General features: G+C 47.4%; 1 protein-coding gene across 1 annotated transcript in view; it reads left to right on the top strand.

Annotated features, from left to right (window-relative positions):
- Positions 1–22,485, top strand: part of SAMD11 (sterile alpha motif domain containing 11) — a 126,960-nt gene that overhangs the window by 63,499 nt on the left and 40,976 nt on the right. Inside the window, exon 6 of the mRNA XM_075172401.1 lies at positions 7,943–8,067. Within this exon, the coding sequence (XP_075028502.1) occupies positions 7,943–8,067 (125 nt within the window). The remainder of the gene's footprint in view (positions 1–7,942; positions 8,068–22,485) is intronic.

Below are 22,485 nucleotides of genomic sequence, written 5' to 3'. Positions count from 1 at the left end.
AGCTCAGAGCATGGGCAGAGCAAACCCTGTCTGCCAGCAGGGTGGACAATCTGTAAGAGGCACTCAGGGCTCATTCTGGCTCACCCTGTGGGGAGGATGGGGCATGGCATTTGTAGTGAGGTTACTTTACTATTGCCTCCTTATTTTGGAGAGGACTGCAGCGAACAGGGAGGCAGCCATTACTGAAAATTATTTAAATTTTGACCAAATTTTCTCCTTCCCCTCTCCCTCCCCCTCTTTGCAATCACTCTTTGCAGTCACTTTGAGCAGCGTGTTGCGAGAATCACCAGACCCTGCGGGCGCCTGGCTGCCTCTGCTAGATGCAGAGACTCTGACACTGATTTATATTTTGGTTAATTGTCTCCATCCATTAGTCTCCTCATCCTTCTCCTTGTTAAAGATGCAGTTGCTGCTAATGTCTGTAAATGAAACGCATTTAAAAGGCATTGCTCCCAGTCTGAATTCGCCTTGGGTTAACGATCACTGGAAGCTGCCACCTCCCAAGGATCTCAAGGGTGGTATGCCTCCTCTCGGGTGTCCTACAGGGGACGGGCAGCCCAGGCATTTGTCAGCACCTCTCTGCTTGCCCTCACTCAAGGGGCCGAGAGCCAAAGGGGCCTGCCCTGAGGTGTCTGCCCCATTTTTCTAGTCCCCTCTCTAAGTCACTCCATGCTGAATGTGCTGGCAGGGTTGGCTCCAGAACCAGGCTGGGAAGATAGCTTTCAGGGACTAGTTTGCTGGGGATATTTGAGATTGAGGAGAGGGAACTGGAGTGAGGGTCCAAATGCTGGTCAGCATGAGGACCAGGGGATGAGACAGGACCAGAAGGGGTCTTAGAGCAATAGCTGCCAGTCGGAGGCTTATGGTGCAGATGTTGCTCAAAAAAAGATTATTGTTCCCAGAAGTCAGTCACACAGGATTGCTGCATGTCTGGTTACCACAGCCTCCCTGAAAGGGCTTGCTCCTAATTCATTTATACATCCCAAGGGACGGCCACTCTTAGCAAATCTGACAGTTCAGTGGCAGTCCCTATGATAGACTTCTCCTTCCTTGAGCACAGGTTGTGGCTCATTAGCTAGACTAGATGACGTTGCTCGTGCAACGTGTGCCAGAAATGATAGTACTGCTGGTTTAGCTGTTGTCCTGCAGGGGCTTCTCTGCGGACTCCACAGATGAGTCAATGGGTTACGGTGGCATCTTGTCCCAAACAGACACCTTCTGTCTGGGTGACGTTTCCACCAGTTGTTGACGTTAGCTGTCTCTCCCCTTGAGTGCCTTTTCCTGTAAGCAATGCAGCTATCAAATGACCGCTGGTGGACCATTATACTGCCATTACAGAAAGTCTCATCAGAACAACCAGCTTTGGGGGAGACAGAGGACCAGCTAGTTCCATTAAACATAGACAGTGCAGCAATCAAAGCATTCGTAGAGAACATTAGCAATGTTTTTTTTTTCCTCCAGTGGTAATTTTTGCAGCCATTAGTTATTAGTACATCTCATTGCTGCTTTGCAGAACGGGCTTCTTGTATCAGAGCATTGGGATGTGACAGGGAATTTTAGACTATCAGCTCTGATCTGTGTCTGAGCTGCACAGTTATCCGTGTTGTCCTGACTATGCTCCCAGAGTCCTGCACCGATGTTCACTGGGTTTGGCTTGAGGTTTTAGGATGAGGAGGACTTTTTTTGTTGTTTCCCAGACCTACCATGGAACCTGTGGCATATGCCTCCTATGCTGTGCTCCCCTGCAGTTTTTTTTTGTTGCCAGTGTAACAGGTCAAGGTACAGTGTTTTCAGAAATACCCTCCAAGGTCAGGTGGCCATTTGGTTAGAGAGCAGCTTTCATTTCATACTACATCCAGGTAAAGGAGCCATTTGGACTTGGCCTTTAAAGCTTTGTGGTTGCTGCTTGCAGCGTGCATGGCCTGAGTTGTGGTGCACTGGTGAGCTGCTCAGTTGCCTGTGGCTTAGACAAAACCCTTATCACAGCTTTCCTGCATTCCTGGTAAATGGATCTGTTGCTCCTGTGCCCGCTCTTCATTAGGATTTGAAAATTGCCCAAGCCATAATAATAACCAGCCACTTCTCCGGCTGTTGCTTTTGCAGCAAGACAGAGCCTAGTGGCAGAATGGGAATCCTGTTGGATGGAAAGCAGCTTGCAAAAGCCTAGGACATTGTTTTCAGTGGATAAATGGGCAAAGCAAAGGCAGGATAGATATATGGCATGTTTGGTGGGATGGTTACTTCTCTGGTGCTACATGGAGCGCAATGATAAACAAGCACTTACACATCACCACTGCCAGCTTTACTCCTTGTTGAAGTGTCTTCCTTATGAGGCCAGGTTCATTACAAGGACTGTGCCACTTGGAGCTGTTCTCAAAGCTACGGAGTTGGCCTTGAGGGAAGTCTACACTGCTGTTAGGTAGCTGCCAGCTTTCCCTTATTTCTTAGTAGGAAATAAGTCTTTGTGAAGATGGGATCTCCCTCCTTCATCGGCCATCATCACACACTTCTTTGCCACACGACATCCTCATCTTTTTTTAACATTTTACCCCCCTCCACAGCTGCTAAGCATGATGTCGCAAAAACAGGGCGATGGATTCAAATAGAGAATGAGCAACAGCACATCAGCGGTAATTGAAAGCAACAACTGGAGTTTACCTTTACTAGACATGTTTAGATTCACTGTTCAGATACAGGACAGGGTGAGTTTTAGCATTCTGGATGGAGGTTAAATGTGTATTGGATTTGAAGTTCAGAATCAAAAATCTTGTAGTGCTGCAAATTCTTCTGTAAAACTTTGCTCACCAAAATAGCAGAAATACCTGAAAAACATGTCTTGTGATCGGCGCTTTGATCATCCTGAGCCTGATATCAGAAGAAAGGTCTTATGAGACCGTCAGTAACACTGAGCCACGTGCCTTCCGGAATCCCTGACAATAAGTACTCAGTTTTCCACCCTTCATTTTCCTGCAAGAGCAAAACTTGCTGCTATGAGATGGCAGTGCCCAGAGAGTCATGCCTCAGAACATGTTGCTCTGCTGCTTGGAAACATACCTGTATTACTGCAGGTCCCCAACCCATTAATTACCAAAACCCATGCAAACTGAATGTTGCCATGGCAACCTGCAGCCCTACAGAAGGCTATTTGTCTCCTCCTTGACCTTTCAGGAGATCTGTATCTTGCTCAAGCCCCCTTCTCTAATCCGGTTTTTAAAATATAATAGTATGCTACTGGAAGGGATCAGACCTTTAATCTGATTGTGTGTGCATGTGTCAGCACATGTATGGGGGAGTGCCTGCATTAACAGCAGCGGCTCAGAGACAAGACAAAGGAAAAGCAGAGTGTGACTCTGCCCTGCTGGGGCTGCAAGTGAGCACCTGGGTGGAATTATTGGCTTCAGCGCACAGATGGGGGAATCCTCCACATGGGAAGGACCAGCTCTCTCCAATCCCCTTAATGAAGGCTCCTTCCCACTGAGGTCATGCAGGAGTTTGCTCTTGCTGATGAGGACCTCAGAGGGGATGCTGTCACACCCATTCCAGTTTCCCTTCCGGTGAGTCCCTGCCTTCGGTTGCATTAATCATGGTGCCAGACCAAGCAGCCAAGTTTTCGGCGTAACTACATGTATGTTGGTATCCCCACAGCGCGTGTTCTGGATCTTGACCTGAGGTCCTGCAAGCTGGATATTCTTTTGCCTGTTGTATTCCCTCTGAGGGAAGGATCTTTAATCCCGCATTGGCTCTGCCTGCTGGCGCCCTGAGCCCATGAGTTTGTTGCCTGTTCTGTATATGACAGGATTACTGTGAGCAAGGCCGTGTGTAAACCCAGAGGAACAAATAGCCTTTTCCGCAAGAGACATGCTGTCTTTTGAAAGCACTGTCCTGTATTGTGAGCGAGTTGAACACATAGAGAATACCCTGGAAGCTGGGCTGAGGCAGAGGGTCTCGTTTCTGTGCTGTGCCACTTGTTCAGGTAGCGCTTGGCACTGCTCAGCTCCGTGCAGCGAGAGCCAGCCTCTCGCCGGGTGGGCTTAGGTGGGTGCTTTGCAGGATGGGGGCACAACAGTCCGGAGCCGACAGGAGCGAAGAATGAGGAATGGGACTGAGGAATCGGGGACCAGCTAGTCAAAGGGAATTGAAACGGGGCGGAGGGCCAGCGTGGGCTGCCTGGCAGCCCCGGGACTGCCCTGCGCAGGTGCGGGCACTAACGCAGCACAGGTGCTCCCCGTTCCGCAGATGCTCGCTGGGCCACGGGGCTGCTCTGCCGAGGGGAGCATGTTGTGCAGTTTGCCTTCGGAAGAAGGTAAGTTGAGTTTCTGTAGAGAAACATGCTGGGCTGTTTCTAGGATTTTTATGGCAAACGGATGAGGCAGATGTTTGCTTGCCTTGTGTTGTGGGGCTGGTGTCGGGGGTTGTGGTTTGGCTGAGGTGTTCCCCTCAGGGCTGGGGCGCGGGGCCTGGGCAGGCCTGAGTTGTGAAGGAGTTTGGCCAGGCTGGAGTTATAACTCATGTTTTGCAACTTTTAGTATATGGACCAAGCAGATCCCCCAAAGCCTGTGGTAGTGCGGTGTCTGTGTCCTCCTCCTGGGCTGACCAGCAGCAGACAACGTGATTTCAGGGTTGGAAGTGCAGTTGCAGTGCTGCAGTCCAGGGGGTAGTTGCAGCGCAGAGGTAGCAAGTGTGCAAAAGCAGGGTAATTTCTGAAAATTGTTGGTAGCTGGGCAGAGCCCTTCTTCCTGGCTAAGGCATTGAGTAACTGGTGGAGTACCTGAAGAACTGAGACTCAAATGAAAGTTAAACTTTCAGTAGCTTTATTAAATGGCATTGGGGTGAAAGCAATTAGTTGGACTTTGCTCTGTGGAGGCTCAGGAGGTTTTCCTGTAAAAATGGTGTTTGTTTACTATCTCATGCAGTCACGGGTAGGGTGGAGGTGGCAGAGTTGTCAGCTGCAGAACCAACGCTGGTGTTTCATTCTGTTGATCCAACATGGTGGTACAAAGTTCTTTGTGGTCTAAGCAGAGCCTTATGCAGGTATGTCCCTTATTAGAGAGCCCACGCAATCACTGGAGTCTGATTGCAGCTGTGTGGAGCTGTATTTGCTGGGGCCAGCTTGGCCTACAGTATTTAAAAAAATGCTTAGTCTTCACCTACACAGAAAGGTATCTCAGTTTTTCCTAAGAAGCTCTGGTTACCATTCATTCTCTTTTCTCATACTAAGACTGAGCCCCTGCTATAAGCTACCTCCCATTGTGCCAGGTGTAGAACAAGCCCAGAACAAAAAGGCAGTCTCTGCTTCAAACCTCCCATGCACTAACGCAAAAGGAACAACTCCTGGGGACAGTTTGATGTGTTAAAAGCTGTCTCAGCCTGTTTGCCTTATCTCTAGTCTTTCTTCCCTTTCCTCTCAATGTCACCTTGGTGTTCGGTTTGCCTTCTGCAAAGGTATTCCAGCAAAGTCATGTTTTCCTGGGATCCTGCCTAATTGTGTGGGTAGACTGAGTTAAATTCAAAGCCTGTAGAGTGTACCTATGGTATCTGCTTGTGTGTGGAGTTAAGACTTGCTAACGCACCTTTGCATAGCATGATGATTTTAATTTTAAGGCCGTGGAAGATCTCCTAAAAACACAAGATTGTTGGGGAAGAAAAATACCACTTCTGGTGTGGTAATGTTTCCTTCCATGTAGATCTCCTGGTTTTAGTTTACAGTGGATTTATCACAGTGTTCTGCACTCTTTGCATTTTGGAGAATCAAGTCATATTAAGGCGTTGCTATGGTCTTTTCCAGAAAGAGAGGTAGTTGCATTTTAGTGGTGGATAAAACAATTCCTTCCCGTGGCTCTCTTAACGTGTTTACGTATCAGAGGTGCTTTGGGCTTGATTGGGATGCAAGACACTCTGCAAATGCAAAGATGTAATTATCCCATTTTTCTCTTCCTACTCCCTGCCTTTCTCCCTCTGCACTTCTGGCTCATCTCCTCCGCCCTTTCCTGAGCATTGTGCTGATGGCAGCGTTTATCTGCATTTGTCCTCTGTCCCTGACATCCAGTTATTGATTGGCATGATTAAAAAGAACTGATAATCACTTCACATTAATCCCATAAATGACTTAAGACACCAAAATATTTGCATAATGCATCTTAAAGGTGGCAGCTAAAAGAGGATAAGACCCAAAACTGCTTGGCACAGGAGAAATGGGCTTCCCACTCACCTGTGGGCTTGCTTAAGTAATTAGCCTTCTGCTTGCATAAGGAGGAATCTGAACTGGTTTAGCGGAGGAAGACGCAATGGGTGCTCAAAGGCTTTGAGATCCGAGCATCCTATCTCATTGCTGGGATTGGGGGTGGGGGGAATGTGCGGGGGGGAACATGACAGCGGCTGCTGAAATGAGAGTCTGTTTTTGTCTGCTACATCTTGTGAAAATCTGGAGCCAGACGCCCGCTGAAAGTACCTCTGTCTAAAGACTTTCTGTCATAAACTTATCTGATTAGCAGAGAGCTAGACGACAGATTAGCCCCTGCTTCTGCACTAGGGATGGGCTCTCTGGAGCATTTGAGCAGATCTGCTCCTGTTGCTGGTGCTGATAGCCTGTAGGTGGGGGTGCAGCAGGTGGGGAGGAGGTAAGGGGGGATAAGAGGGGGATATTTAAAGGAAGATCATTGCTAGGTAATTCTGCAGATAATGCACCCTCCGTGTTGTCCTGCTGGTCCCAGGTGAGGACACTCTCCTCCGCACCAGTGAGTTGGTGGTCATGTGCTGTGTGTCACAGCAGCACAGAGTGGGTGCTCTTGTCATGTGAGTAGAGGTTGGGAGGGAGCTGTGGATGTGGGAGGGAGGGCAATGTTTCTAATATGTATAATTTTTTGTAAGTGTCTCTGGTTCTCCTGGCTGTCATCTTCCATTTAGAAAGAGGAGAGGAAGAAAAATAGCCACATTTAGCTTGGGGCAAGCACCTCGTGCTAGAAGGATGGATGATTTAACATATACTGCAAACAAACAAAAGAGAGACATTCCAGCGTTTCCATGTAGTATCGTATACGTTTTAGCTTGTTCTTCCTCTTCAGTGTTTGTATATCATTTATTCAGAAATATTTTGCAACTGGATAGCGGTTTGCAAGCAGAAGCATTTGCCAGCTGAACTGCAGTATCTGCCACAGTGAATGTCTTTTTGTGTTTGTGTTCTCCCTCTCCACAGAAGGGGGAAAAAGAAAACCCAAACAAACAGAAAAAAGACTAAACTAGCCTACTTAGCAGCAATCTGATGGAAGAATAACAGGCAAAATAATGCTGAACTGCTCTAATGCATTCTCTTGTCCCAGAAGGAAGAGAGCATTGTTTCAGGATCTGTTAGAGTGAAGAATTGAAAATGAATTTTGTAAATAAATCTGTACCCTCAGCTCTGAGTAATGCTGATCTCCGGGTTCATGGTGGGTTTCTCTCTAAAAAGAAAAACTGTTATTCAAGTAAATAAAGTAGTCTTGTTCCAGCAGTGATGGAATGGAAAAACTTACTTTTTTTAAGAATAGAAGGGTGGCGACTGATAGAAAACTATCAGTTATTTCAGTTCAAGTTTCCTATTAATTCTGGAATAGATCTGCCAATTCCTACACTTTCAGTTTTTCCATCTGAGATGTAAGTTCTGGCCCACGCAAGTTATATCTGGCAAAACTGAAATCAGGAGCTCTGGCAGCTGCGGAGTCCTTTATGGGAAATGAGAGTTCTGTTTGGGAAGTGCTTTGCACTTAGTCTCCGCTCCCCGAAACTAGAGGAGGTTACCTAGGAACCTGATGGGTAGGAGGGGGAGAACCTTTCTTGAAATACAGCTATGTCAGGGGCAAACAAAAGAACCTTGCGTGCGCACACACATACGCTCATACACACAAAAATCAATTATGTGGTGGCAAATAGGATTTCCTTAACTTGGTGCTTTTCTGCTCTGTTGCAGCCGTGATAACGACCTTTCCACTATCATCTCCAACCTGCATCAGAGCCGTCAACTCGTTATGCCAGAGACCCAGAGCCGCTGTGAATTCAAGAGAAACAGCATCGACGTTGGCTTAGGAGCAGCAGGTAAGCAGCTGGAGCAGGTCCTGCTGGTTTGGGTGTGTTGACTTCGCTCCTCTCTCTTTCACTCCCTCATTTGTTCATTTTTTTCAGCAGCTGTTTTTTCTGTGGCTGTTTGTGTTACACTTTGGAGTGAGCTGTATGAAAGCTTTTAATATTCTGGCTAAAGATTAACATGGAAAGGATTTCGTGGTGATGTTAAAGTCCTTTTGAGATCTCAGCCCTGTGTTATTCTCAAATCTAGTGGTCTGTGTTAAACTACTGGCAAAGGAGCTTGCGCCAGCAAAGAAGTGAAACGTCCCCAGGGTTAGTGTCAAGTGAAGCAGAAAGGCCTTGCAGAGAGCATGATATGATTTGTAATTTCATTAATCAGAGGTTCCCCCTGCTGCCTCTGTGTCTGCCAACTCCTTTGTGAGCATGATTGTTTGGTTTTGTAGTGCTACCTGGCTTTTTTGGGAAGTTCACCTGGTTTCGACTTAACATGGTGAAACCAGAAATGCTCCTCTTGGATCCTGCACCGTGCCTCTCCAGATGTCAGTAAGGGAGCTATGGGCAAGGATGCTTTGGTGGTAGATATGCAGAATCTACGATTTGCTTTTGATTATAAATAAAAGTTGAGGAAAAACTGGGAGTTATACTAGTTTTTATATTGAGTGATCCCTGTCCTTCCAAATCAGAATTGGATCTCTCTGTGTGTGTTAATGTAGGCCTTTCCTGAAAATCTGTATGTTTGTGGTTTTGTTCGTATTTTCTTGTAAGTCATTCTATTGACTGTGTAACTTAACGCTGGATCTGAAGGGAACACCACATCTAATACACTTTGGGAATGTCTTTGGAGGATATTCAGTAACGTGATAGGTACCTGGTTCGCCTTTTGCATGAAGCTTGACCCCTTTCCAGAAAGCTTCCTCCTGCCTGCAGTGAAATTTGTACTGGTGTGACTACTTTTGCAGTAAAGTGTTCTGTACTATATATGCATTGTGCTGAACTGGGGGATTTGTGCTCCCAGTCCTTGCTTTCACAGCTGAATCTCTATATTCCCTTATTAACCAATCTCCACAGCCCCTTTTCCTACACAGCTCTAAGAGCCAAACTGGACAGAGAGATATGTTTTTCTCTATGACCTTGCTTGAGTCTATATGTCTCAGCTGACCCCGTATGTTAAAATGGTTTTTAATATTGTTTGCTTTACAGAGAAACTGCTGGGCTTGATCAGCGTTGCTGAAATTCTTTGAGATCCATAGCATTCCAGAAATGCAAAGGGTACTTTTCATTCCCATTAGTGTTAAGCAGTAGAAAAGATTAGATGTAGAAGTCCTAATTCTTATTTGTTAGCATTTATGTTTGAGGTTCTCTGGTTAGCTTAACCATAAGAAACAGTACAAAATACAAAACATAGGCACTGCACACGTGTCGTAGCAGTGAGGACAGCAGTGCTTGGCTCTGACCTCAGTGAAAGTCTGAGCAATGAAAAAGAAGGGGGCTCGTTCACACAAGAGGCCACCAAGCAAGTGGCAGAACTTTTCAGGACATGATAGATTTGGTGTGTCTAACAAGAATTGACCAGCAGAAGAGTAGGTGGGGGGATGGTGGGGAGATTAGGTATCTAAAGGGAGGGAGCGCATTGTCACATCTCCACAGGTACAGTTTAACTCCGATTTTTCCCCACTGTCGAGCCAGCTCACTCCACATGCTTGTTTGATTAAGGGAAGACTCATTTGCCAAAGTCTACGCAGAACCTGCCAGCTCTGACTTCAGAGCGTGTGCTGAACTGGTACCTATGTCACCACCTCCCGGACATGGAAGTCAAAGGAACAGAAACAAAATGTGCTGGCATTTGTAGCTGGTGCCGATTACTGGGTTTTTGTCTTGGTTCTGTTTGTTTTCACTGGCAGGGGTAGAAGGGGAGAATGATATAACTAATTGCTACATATAATTTTGAGAGAGTTAGTCTCGGGTTAGTCTAAAAGACTGGCTGTTGTTTAAACCACTTAGTTACAACAATAGAAGAAAAAGAAATGTGCCCGCAGTTGTGGGCGCTAGCCGTTTGGAACAGTAAGCCTAGAGGAGGTGCAGTCTTAGGGCTTGGGATAGCTGGGACAAAAGAAGTCACTGTATTTTGGATCTTGTGAGGCCCAAAGAGCTAGGAAGAGTCCGGAGTCATCAAAAAGAAATGGCTATGATATCTGTTGCATCACTTAGGTGTGATTAAGACCACCGTAGCGATTGTGACATGTTGGTAAGTTTAGCATCTACAGAAATCTGGGCTAGCAAATCTGAGAGCTACAGTGCTTTGAAAATACACTTATCATAAAAAATGGAAGGAATGTTATTGCTAGTCTACAGTGATAAATGGGAAAGGGAGGTAGTTATGTTGCTAGCAAGTAAAGTTTCATCAGAAATGTTGGACAAGTTGCATAACGCCTTCCACCAGTTTCTCAGTACCTTGTAGAGGCGCATGAGTCGACCAAGGCATAGAAGGGCAAATTTGCCCAAGATCCTAAAGCAAATGATGACTGAACAACAGAGCTCAGTTTCCTGTCTTGTCCTCCCTAACTTCTCTGCTAGACCTGTACGTTGTTCTTCCACTGTGAGAATATGGAATAGGTGTGGATCATAGCCTACTTTTAGAGATTCAGCATATGAGAGATTTGGGGGTGGGGTAGGGGTGGTGTCCCCCCCTGCTAGTGTGTGTGCTGAAGCAAGACGTCTAGATAAGAATAGCTGACAGCTTAACTCATGTTTGAAGTGTCCCTTGATACAGGGCCTTTAAAGGAAATAAAGAATACCAACAGCAAAAATCTACAAAAAAAGCAAAAATCTGCTGCAGCCAGTGCTTCTCAGTAAGATACCTGGAGACCTGGAACCGGCAGGGGTAACTGAGGCTTTTGCAGCGAAGCAGAAGTAGGTGGCCGAGAGGCGTGTACTGATAAAATCTAATTGCCCTATTGATTGGCTTAGGAGCCACCGTCAGCTGTGGTAATGATTGAGATATTCTTATGTGTTTGATGCATGTTAGCTGTATCTCACTGCTCTGGGCCCACTGGGGACCTTAAGGTATTACAGAGATCTCTTAATCATGGAGCAAACTTGCGTGTGTTGGGCCTGCTCTGCGGCACTACAGATTTATTACAATTACCACTGATGCACTTGGATTTCCTTAGGTCCCAGGGGGTCCTGGGTTTCGGGAAGAGCTGCCCTGTTTCTAAGTCTGAATTCTTAACTGGCTGAGGAGATCCATCTCACTGGTTTAGGATTTTACCCATCTGCGCCCTCTCACACTATTCTTTCTTCCTTCCTTCTCATCTGGGTTGACTGTTGACAGTATCGTGTCCTCAGACTTTTAAGAATAGTAAACTTCTGCTACTTCTGCTTTCTCTGCCTCTCTTTGTGACTGGGAGTGGAGGTGCTTGTGCTTGCAAAATAGAAAGCACTGGTTTCTGCAATCCCTGGATAAATGTCCATTCACCAAATGGTTGTGCAAATTTCAAGCGTGCGAGTGTTCGTTGCTTCCAACGCAGATTGAAGGAGCAGTAGATTCTTGTGGAGGATCAGAGAACGTGGTGTAAAGGAAGGGCACCTGCCTCTCTGCCGGCTCTGTCGCTCTTCATTGATCAAAATGATATCCAGCTCTTTTGAAGTCTAGGTTATGTCTACACTGGGTTTATATCCAGCTGCTAGGTTTAATCTCCTCCTACTTCTTTGGCCAGTGTTGGACCTTTTTTTAATTGTTTTTTTTTTAATTTTTTTTTTAAACGTGGCGCTAGCTAATCCAGCTGTTGAGAAGTAAGGCTGGCTCTCGGGCAGAGAGATACTCCCTTTGCAGGGAAGAGAGCTGAGCTTCACCTAAGTGCTGACAGTCTGCAGGACTGCAGTTGGGGGAACATTTGTAGAGCCTACCTGGAAAAAAAGGCTTTGGTGATACCCAGAGCTCCCAGGCCAGTTTACCTAGGAGATGTGAATGGTCTCTCCTCTCTTGACCCTGCGGACTTGATTTTCTGCTGCGTCCTTCCCTTCTGGTGGTGTTCTGCAGTGGAAAATGCTGGAGAATGCTTTCCTTGGTGCTAATTAAATTGCAGTCACGATGGGGATATAATACACCAAATGGAGGAAGAAAGGAAAAGTATGTATAATGCGGTCTGTACTTCCTTAGGAGCACACAGAGGCAGCCTGCATGGGTAAGATTCAGTAAGAGGCTTAACAACATCTGCAAAGGTAGAGCAAGTACGCTCAAATGCCTCGGGGAGCTTGCATGTGGGAGGGGAGGGCAGGCGATGAGCCTAATGAGAATATAAAAGTTGTTTCCAAATGGATCAGATAAAGGCGAGGCAGCAGACAGGGTACAGCACTGGCACTACAGAGGGGCTTACCTTGAGAGCGGATGATGGCACAAGGCGCTTTTAATCTTAATTGAGAGAGAGAGACACACACACAAGGATGAGCAGAGCCAGGGCTGCTTGACAAAGGCACAGTAGCAAAGCTGACGGTTTGCACATCAAACACGGATTTAGAGCCCCTTTAAGCAGCTAGCGGTGTGTCTGTAAACAAGTCCAATCCCCTCTATCCAGTTTGGCTAATGCAGTCTGCCGGGGCACGCGTGGGGTGGGGGAGGACGGAGGAGGCCTGCAGGGCTCCGTGGCTCATGGAGAAAGTACGGGTGCCGTCTCCTTTGTGTGGTGTGTTTTGCACGCTGCTTTAGGATTTGAACAAGCATTTTGCAATAAAGTCCTGGTCCCATGGCCCTAAATAATTTCTTCCCTGCAAAAATCCTGTTAATTTCTCCTCTTTCTCTCCTCAAATACCCTCTGTTCTGCAGCGCCAGATTTCATGACTTCCCAGTTGCAGTAGGACTATTTGCATGGATAGAAGTGGAGGGATCAGGCTCACTGATGCTAGAGGAAGGTGGGTACATCTTCCCTCTCTTCCTTCTGCCCCTCGTGATTCGAGGGAGTTGGCTTGATGTCTGAATATTGTCTGAGAGAGGGCACTTAACGGAGACATAGCAGAATATCAGGTCTCGCTCCAAACAGCAAGCAATTTGCTGTGGTTCTGCATATAATATTTGGGACTGCACATGGATTAAAAACCCCTTCCCCAGTGATTAGAGGTTTTTTTGGCTGCGGTGTGGGGAGCAGCAGAAGGCCAGCTTTCTGACGTTGCAGAGCTCCCAGAGAGCTTGGACTTTTTCTAGGCCTTGTTGGTCAATGTGGTGGAGATGACAAACCCTGAGAGCCTTGGCCTCGGAGCGGTGGTGTCCTCAGTGACCAGTACAGTTGCATGTTAACCTGCAATGATTCCTGTGGAAATCCCACGTGATGGGGAGAACGTGACATCTGTGTCCCTGAGTCCCACTGTAGTCCTGCTCCATGGGAGGCCATGTGTTCTTGGTGCTTTTGCAGTCCTGGAAAAGCAGTGTTCATCTACATGTCCCAAGAACATCATGGAAGAGATCTCTCTTTTCTCTCTGCGAGGTTATTTGTTCTTCTGCATTAACGCTCCTGTCTCATCTTTCCACTTGATGCTCTGTGGACTAAGCAAGGGAGAAGGAGAAATTTCAGGAGTGAACGGTGAACAGATCGCATTTAAAAATTGGTCTTGGAATTTTTATTGACAAGGCAGTGCTTGTAGCTCACACACGTGGATCCGTAGCTGATCAAACTAGTTGTCTCACTTTCTTTGGGCCTATCCCTGAACTCTGTGTGCCTGCCATGGAGGGCTTCCCAATAACTTCATTTGGCTTTGCACCGAGACCTAGAGCTTTCATCTGCTAAGGAGGAGTTAATATTGGAGGTGAAAAAGAATTGGGATCAGGGATATTACAGCTAATGGTTAGAGACAGAATCACAGTGAACGGCTGTTTTCTGAGAGTGTGATAATGAGCTAGGATGCAGACGTGTTTTCATTTAACAAAGCCAAACAACAACAACAAAAAGCAGAAACCTTTATTGAGATCCTGCCTTAAATTGAGCAGAAAATCAGCACCAAATGGGCATCATAGGAGTTGTAAGCCCAGCCACCTTTGTTTACGTATTTTACCATGAAGGACGGTTGTTTACCTAGGCAACATGAGGGTTTAGGCTCTGTCAGTGCCGTTCATCCTCTTGGCTTGGATCTGGAGGACTTTCTTCATGCTCTATTTAAGTTCATTTTTATTTCTTCTGAAGCCTTGAGGGAGTGGGAGGTAACCAGCATCATTTTGTAATACAAACGGTGGTCTTGGGAGGTGAAGGAAAAATGGGAAAGCCCAACATGGAAGCACTCCTTTTGCTGTGCCCTGCAACTGCACTTGCAGCATAGGTTAGTGCATGGGATTTTGCTGGTGTGAGTGTTAAGGTTTTATTCTTGGCTTTGTCACTGCAGGAGGAGAAGGAGCCAAGGCAGTTTAGTGCCCTGTTTTTGGAGTTCAATAAACCTTGCTCTTGGCAGGAATTTGAAGCCTGCTCCTGGCAGGAGGGTTCTTGCAGGATGGCTCTGCAAACACCTTTGGGAAGGTCAGTGATGTGTTTCAAGGTGTATCTCCCTCACTTGTAGGACAGGAGTGCCACAGCTGGACAGGGCTCACCATGGCAGCTTAAGTAGCTTGGCCTCCTCCGTGCCTGGCCTGAACAGGGCAGACTGGCCATAGACAGGACAATGAGTCCGTCACTCCCTGGCAGTTGGATCAGCCACCAGACTCGTGGCCAGTACGTGTTGCGGCTCTGAAACTGAAATAAACACCGACTCTTTCTTCCTTTCCTTGCAGCTCAAGGAAGAGCAAGATTATCCTGCTTCCAAAAATAACCTCTTCCCCACCCCCTGCTTCCACCTCCTTTCCCAGGTGCCTTACAGGCAGCTAGTAAAGAGCTGAAAACAAATCATTGGTGCGGTGACATCTCACTGATGTTATATATAGAAATCCAGTACAGATTGTAATGTGGCACCTGACTTGTCCACTCTTGCTTGCTGCTGGGTGCAAGCGCAGGGAGAGGAGACAGTGAGTCGCTACTCCTGACCCTGCCACAAGTCAAGTTGATACTTCAGAGCCAGGGTTTTGACACTGTTCCTGCTCCAGTGCGTGTGTCTATCTCTGTGTCGTCAGGTTTGGATGCTGTGGATTTAGTGCTGCAAAGCCTAGCCTTCTGCTCCCGCTGCACAGCAGGGGTAACACTGTCCTCCCACAAGCTCCCCATAGCTCTGTGTCTGGAAAGCTTGCGTTGTGATTAGATGCCCAGGTAGCAGGCATTGAACTGCGGCTCTGCTCCTTGTTCCTTTCCAGCTATCAGCAAGGTGCTCTGGGGCTCACAGCTTCGTCAGGTCTCTGGTGAAAGTGAGGGAGAAGTCCTGCTGAAGAGGAAGGGGTGCAGGAGTGTGTGTGTGTGTGAGAGATGTGTTGGAGACAACACCTGAAAATGTTGACCCAGCCTTTTGGATTGACGGACTTGAGAGAAGCCCACCAGGAGAACAGACCTGACCACAGTGAGCACTGTGCAGTTAGAGCCCCAGGGCAGGCAAACCTGCCAGGGTAGTGTGTGGCCGTGGCTGCCTTTTCTTGAAGCCCTGCCAGCTCAGTCCCTGCCTTACAGCACTGCTCCAACATGTGTACCCTTTGGCAAAACGGGCCTGCCCTGGGCTGATCTCAGGTAAATGGAAAAGATGACGATAACCGTTTCTATAATTTGTGAAAGGTTATGTGTTGTGGTTTTTTTTCCCCTCCTGCTGTCTCTGCATATACAGGTTTCCCCACAGGGGCACAGTAAAGACCCTCAACTCCTTTTCCTCTGCTAAGCATGTCTGATGACTTCCTACGGTTATTAGCCTCTTCGGTGCAAATCAAGGAGATGGGTGGGGATTCTCAAGGATTAAGTTGCGTATATATCACTGTGGGGAACAGACTCATAAATTAAACTGGAATCTGTCCTAATGATGCCCTCTCTCCAGATGCAAACTTGTGGTTTCAGACCTGGTCAGGGGAGTCAGCAGTGCTGCATGCTTTAGGTCAGACATGAACAGACTGGGGAGGAGCTGTCCTAGGATGGAGGGCTGGGGGTTGGAAAGATTTTTATTAACGATTTGCTGTGAGCAAGAAGAGGGTCAACTGCCTATTTCATTAATTTTTCAGCTCTGCACTATCTTTTTGTTCTCAATTCCTTTTCTTCTCTTCACTCTTGTCCCCTTTCCTGCTCTTTTCCCTTCTCCTTGTATTTCTTCGGTTCTCAAACCCTTTTCCCCCCCGCCTTCCTTTTCCATCCTTAATCCTCATCTCACATATGCACCCTTCTTCCTTTCCATTTCTCTTCCTCTCTTTAGTTCCCTTGTCCTCCTCCCTGTTCTCCCTTCCCCACCCTCCCTCCATCTCCAAGCTCCTCGGGAAGAAGACAATTTGAAGGCTTTCCGCTCTGCTCTCAGCTGAGAGCTCCTTCCCTCAAGCCAATCAATGGCAGCCTTTCAGCCCCAGTGGGGCTTGGCAAACATTAGATCAATAAGTTATTAGCACCATTCTGTCAGCTGTAATGTGGAGATTGATCGGGGCCGGGGCTCCTGCATGCTGCCTGGCACTTCCCCAGCCTGATAAAGATGACAGATTAAGGGAATAAGAAAAAGGAATTAAGGAGTCTGGCTGTCAAAGCTGTCACGGGCTGGAGGAGCGCTGTTTTTTTCAGGGGCTGAATGAGTGCAATCGGACATTTAAATGGTGCTAAGGGTACAGCACCACCAGCAGCTCTGTTGGAAATCACTATCTTCCGCGTTCGCTTTTCTAAGGAAATGCTGGGAGGCTTGTAGACGGAGCAGCCAGAGGAGGTGGAGTAGCTGTCCTGGGTGTTGGAGGGAATACCAGGTTGCTGGCACAGACCACATGCAGAAGATGCAGCACCTAGGAGCCCACAGGGAAAAGCAAGTGCTGTCCCTGCCCGCTTTTTGGCACGGTTGGGTGTTGTGTGGCATTCCCCAGGACGGAGGGAGGTATCTGTGTCAGAGGAATGATGCCAGTTTTCATAGCTTTTTATCACAGATATATAAATTGAGGCCAAACGACCTTTGCCTGAGAGGTCTGTGGTCCCTCAAGGAAAACCTGATCCTTATTGGAACCGTGCTTAAGTCTTCTGATTTAACAAGCTTCCCCCTTCTCCTGCTTTACCCACGGGAACATGCTCCTTTCTAGAGCTAGAAAGTGAGTCTGCAGAAGGCCTGGACTTCCAGCCCACCTTCCAAGCTTCATTCTTTAAATCTTTCCTGGAAGAGAGTGGGGATTCACAAGTTTGCAATTGCTAAAAAGCCTCTCTGCAGCACATAAAATTAATTCAGATCTCTCTCTTAAGTGCAGTATATCCTCTCCATGAATGTTTTTCATACTATGAATATTTACTACCTTTCTATGGCTTGGTGCATGCTGTAAAAATGAATTTTGCAAGAATCTGGGAGACAAGGGGGTGTTGGTGCACCTTCTCTAATGAACAGCCTCATTACAGACAGACAGGAGGACGGCTCCAGCGTGACCTGCACCTGCCTCTGTTTCACTCCTTGGCAACTGAAATATTGGACCTTTTAGGAGCTTAGCTCCAGCTAGGCAAATCGAGTGAGCACAAGGAGGTGGGAAGTAGCAGGATACTGTTTGCATGGTAGGAGGAAAGGCAGATGGCCAAGTGGTTAGAGCTGAGAAAGGAGATGCAGGCTCCTTCTCAAGCCTAGGAAAGGGTGGTTGATATGTCATACATTGGGAATCCTTCTACTCAGCTACTGTCTTCTTGTGTGCTCCCGCAGCTTTCATGTATGCTCACATTTAGGAAGGGGTTAGTGACACTCGGCCTACCTTTGGGGTGCTACTTTCTATGTAATGCATTGAGATCAGTGAGTGATGGTCACTGACTCTTGCCTATTGGAGTCCTTCTCTGCTCTGAGAGGAGTAACTGCACAACCAGTCTGCCAAAGTTAAGAGAGCACGAAAGAGAAAAACCTTTGATTACTCGATATTGCATCCTCCTCGCTTTGTAGTAAGAGACCATTAGTGTGTCCCATTCCTCCCTCCCCTTTGTTTCCTGTTTTTCTTCCTGTTTCCAAGAGCCTCTTGTCGCAGGGAACTTGAAGCGTGATGCTTAGGGAATGTTTGCAGATACCTTGGTCTAGGCTAGGGACAGTCCTGAGCCAGGAGTGCCCAGCTTGCTCTGCTATTTGTACTATTTGTACTATTTGTACTATTAAGACTGGTACAGCAGCTAGCAAAAGGATGCTTCCTGCCCTGGAGAGCTTGCAATCTAAATCTAAATGACAACCAACAAATAGATATAGATGTGGAGGCATAAAGGAACAATGAGATAACCCAGTGCAATAGCTAAGGTTTGAAGTCTGCTGCCTGCCATGTCCCTAAAGCCATTAAGCTGACCTCCTGGGAGGAGGATCTACCTGTATTTTGCAGCTGGTTCGACATCCCCTTTGCAGAGATCCAGCGGTATTTCCCCCTTCCTTGCTAGAACTAACCCTGCCCCACGAGCTGGCATGCACTTGTATTGTTCTAGGATCCCAGGTCCCAAAAGCCCACTGCTTCCCTTCCCCCAGCTTCCCCAATAATTTTTTCTCCATTCTCGTTGCCCTCAGTTAAATTATGGCCCGTTATTCCCATGACCTTGTGCTTCACTCTCCCTTTGTTCCATTGATTCCTGCTGGCAAGGGATGGGGCCGATGCGCAGCCAGATTCCACGCTGCTGTGTGCAGCCTACTGCGTGGCCCCTCGTACGCCAGCCTTTGTTGAGAGCAGCTCTGGGCCTGCTGGGACGCGGCAAGCTGGTGCAGCTTCTTACAAAGGCACGAGCCCTTCGCTGGGGAAGTCAGTCCCCAGGGTCCCTGCAAACCTGTCACGTTCGGCACAGGAACAGACTGAGCAGCAGGGCTGGAGCACCCGAGTTTGAGCAGAGCAGCTCCTCTGGAGGTAGCCTGTTTGTGCCAAAGGAAAGGAGAGCGCTGAATAAACCGAGATGCTGCCAAGACATTTCAGACTGGTCAGTGGGAATTGTCATCTCCAGGGTTTAAGTTTGATGGGGGAATTAAGAGCAAGGGAGGATGTTTTCCTCTTCTTAAAATAATGTGAAAGGAGGTGAAAAAAGGACTCTCTTCTCGTTAGATGTTGGCTATCTGAGCCTGGGTGATTTCCCATGTAAGTTGGCTCAGTTCTCTGTTTACTCAGGACTTCTGGGTCCAAGAAGCTTTCAGAGCAAAACCAATGATATGGATAGGGAGCGTGAGATAGGTCTTGATCTCTTCCCGTTGTGTCTGTAGCATAATACAGTGCAGAAAAACTTGGTGCAATCCCTCGGCCGTAACTGGGACTCGCTCTGTAGTCCACCCACTTAACAACATTGGGAGGGCAAAAATTTTGTGACCACCTCATATTTGTTCACTTCCCTTCTCCAGGTGAAACCCTGTGCTCAGTCACGGGGACACGGGCTCGGTTCTCACCCTGCCATTGATGCAACGTGTGTCCTTGGTGCATCTTCTCTGCTGGCAGATTCCCTTGTAAAGAGTGGAGATAAAATCCCTCTGTCTCTGGGAAAACCTAGAGATAGGTTTTGTAATCTTCCCAGCTGACTTAGGCTCCCAAGTCCTCTCTCCAAAGCTGATAACAAGGCTTGGGATTCTTAGATGTGTTGGTGAACATAACTCTACTCCTGCAGGAGTACAAAGCACTGTTACTTCCAGGTGACGTTTCCACCCATGGCCTCTAATCAGTGTGTCTCAAATCCAAAGAGGGTTGTGATTAGATAAAACCCACACTGCCCTGGCTTCTACACGAGCTCGTTTTATGGTGCCATACCCACATCCGTTCTCTTTATGGTTGCAAAGCCATTGGGTGATACTTATGTATGGGGACAGAAGTGCTGTCTTCCTCCAGCTGACCTACTTTCCTGGCCTGTCTCTATTCATGTTTCACTGTAGAAGTGCAGCAGGTTAGTGCTGGACTTCCTCTTCCCACGAAAGAGAGGGGGAAAATCCACTTTGATTTCTAGAAATCAGATTTCTTTGGGGAAAATATTTGACTTTGTTTTCAAAAACCTCTCTGGATCACTTTCTGTAGTGCCTCGTCAGGCTAGCCGGAGTCTTGAATGTAGTACAGGATCTGGGGACCTGCATGGGAGACCTGCGGGGGGTGTGCGTGGTCAGGGCTGTGTTGCACTGGTGGCAGTGAGCGATCAGAGTGCTTGGGGCTTCATCTAGCACTCCTTACTTGTATTATTGCCTGGCTTAGCTTCATAACATTACAGTTCTACTGATAATGTCTTTCATTTTCAGCTTTAATATTAAAGAACTGCCCTGATTTGGCTTCCTTTCAACTGAAATGCTTTGTAGAAGGCAGGAGAGAGGAGGCAAAAGCAGGGATTTGGGGAACACAAAAAAAAAAAAAAAGCAGCCCTCCACAACCATCCCTCCCCATCCTCTGTCTAAGGTGGCAACACTCACCTTCTGCAGGTGCGTGGGCTGAGCAAACGGCTATCTTTTGGCTTTCTGGTCAATGAGTAGCGATGTACTCTAAATGCACAACCTGTCTTTGTGAGGGTGGTAAGACATCCAGAAGCTACGCTGCCAACTCATTTGCAAAACATATTTGGTTTTGCTGCTGCTGCTGCAAAGTCACGGGGAGATGGGCTGTGGATGCTCCCATCCCAGTGCCTTCAACCACTGTCCTGGTGCTTTGCGTGTGAGTGCAAAGAATGGTTGGATGAATGGCGTGTGGACATAAAGGGATGAATTTCGAGTATAGGGTCCTGTAAAAGGGCTTGTGTTTAGCAGGTCTAAGTGGTATGCCAAAGCTGTGCATATGGTTTAAATTGTAAAGAGGAAAGGATTGGTGCTGTAATACAAATACATTGCCGTTTAGGTTGTACCCCAGAATCTATGTGTAGTAACTAACTAATGAAAATGTGACCTGCCTCTTCCCTGCTTTGCAGCTAAGAACGCGGAGAGGGGGGTATGACTGGGCTGGAATTCAAAAGATTGCTATTCAATCTTATGCTCTCCTACTGACTCAGTAAATTTGGGGCGGATTGTTAGATCTTTGTGTCTCCATACTGGCTACTGACGATAATTATTCCCTTTTTCTTGCTTACTGTATATCTTGTTGATTTAGTCCCCACACTTCTGGGGACAGAGGCAGTCTCTGACACATCCCAGGACTTTGCATTAAACAAAGAAGAAAAGAAAAAAGAAGAGGAGAAGTAAAATTTTCATTCTGTGATCTAACTGACTGCCATAACAACTGCTGGGGGGCAACCCAAATACGAACTCAGTGTGTGGGATTTGGTGCTTTGGTACGATGTGAACCTGAGATGCTAGAAGGAAAATGTTGCAGATCATCCTAGAGATTAATACGCTCATGTGGAATCTCTCTGGGGGGCCAAGTTCAAATCTCGACTGCAGGACGTCTGGGACCTCTCCCTGTGGCATGCCGGTGGTGGCAGGCTGTCACACCTGACTGTTCATGCAGCTGCCAGCTCGCTTGCGCATGTGCCGAGAAGTGGGTGTTTTGGAGGCTGGTGAGACATGGGTCTGATGGAGCTGGTGCCGCTTCAGGGTTGCTGCGCGATCTCGGTCTTCCCCTGCACCAGTGCAGCCGGCTGGGAGTGAGATGGGACTTGCAACCTGTCCTGCTGACGTGTCTGGGAATAGCAGGGCATGGTGCTAGTCAGAGCGAACGTCTGCTGGCAGATGGGCGCGCGGGGGTGGGAGTGGAATAGCAGGAGAGAAAGAGTGATAGGAGGGTAATGAGGTGCCTTGGCAGAATTGTGAAATCAGGGAATCTTTACTGCTCATATTATAACTGCTGTCACATGTAACTGGTGCTTCTGTCACCAGCTCTTCCATGGAGTCTCTTCTGCCTGAAGTACATAAGAACAAACCCTGTTGGATTTTGCTGCCTCCTGCCCAGGCTGGGAGAGGCGAGCAGAGCAACGGGACTTTGTTGTTTCAAAGCCACAAATCCCGGATGAGAACACTTCTGTGGAGGATATATGATCTTGGCCTCCAGCGCTGAGGGTTTGCAGCATCAGACTAACTTCCAGGAAAATCAACATGAAGAATGAAGCGTTCCGTGGGGAGGGAGCTTGTGACTCTGTTTGTGCTGTGTGGCCAGGTACTTCCTAGCTTTGATGCTGGCTTGGCAAGCTGATACTGTCTGTGGCTTTGGAGAAGTTATTTAAAGGGTAAACTGAGGCAGGAGGATTGATGAAATTCAAGTTGTATTGAAAGGCTAACTCAACACCTGGGATGTAAAGTGCAGAGAAAACTTAAGTGCTGTCACTGGCCGACTCTGTCCTTTCCCATCTGCTTTCCAATTGCCACGGTTCTGTTGTATTTACTTTGCTTTTGGTTATGGCTGGTCGCAAGCCTCTGCAGTTGTCTCCGAGTGCCAGTTTTGTTAACAGGCTGGGTGACAGGGTCATGGCAAGATAAGATCGGAGG

The sequence above is a fragment of the Calonectris borealis genome, chromosome 23 (genome assembly GCF_964195595.1).
Source record: "Calonectris borealis chromosome 23, bCalBor7.hap1.2, whole genome shotgun sequence".
Lineage (NCBI taxonomy): Eukaryota > Metazoa > Chordata > Aves > Procellariiformes > Procellariidae > Calonectris > Calonectris borealis.
The sequence above is the reverse complement of the archived record's forward strand: the minus strand, read 5'-3'. Positions and strand labels throughout refer to the sequence as shown.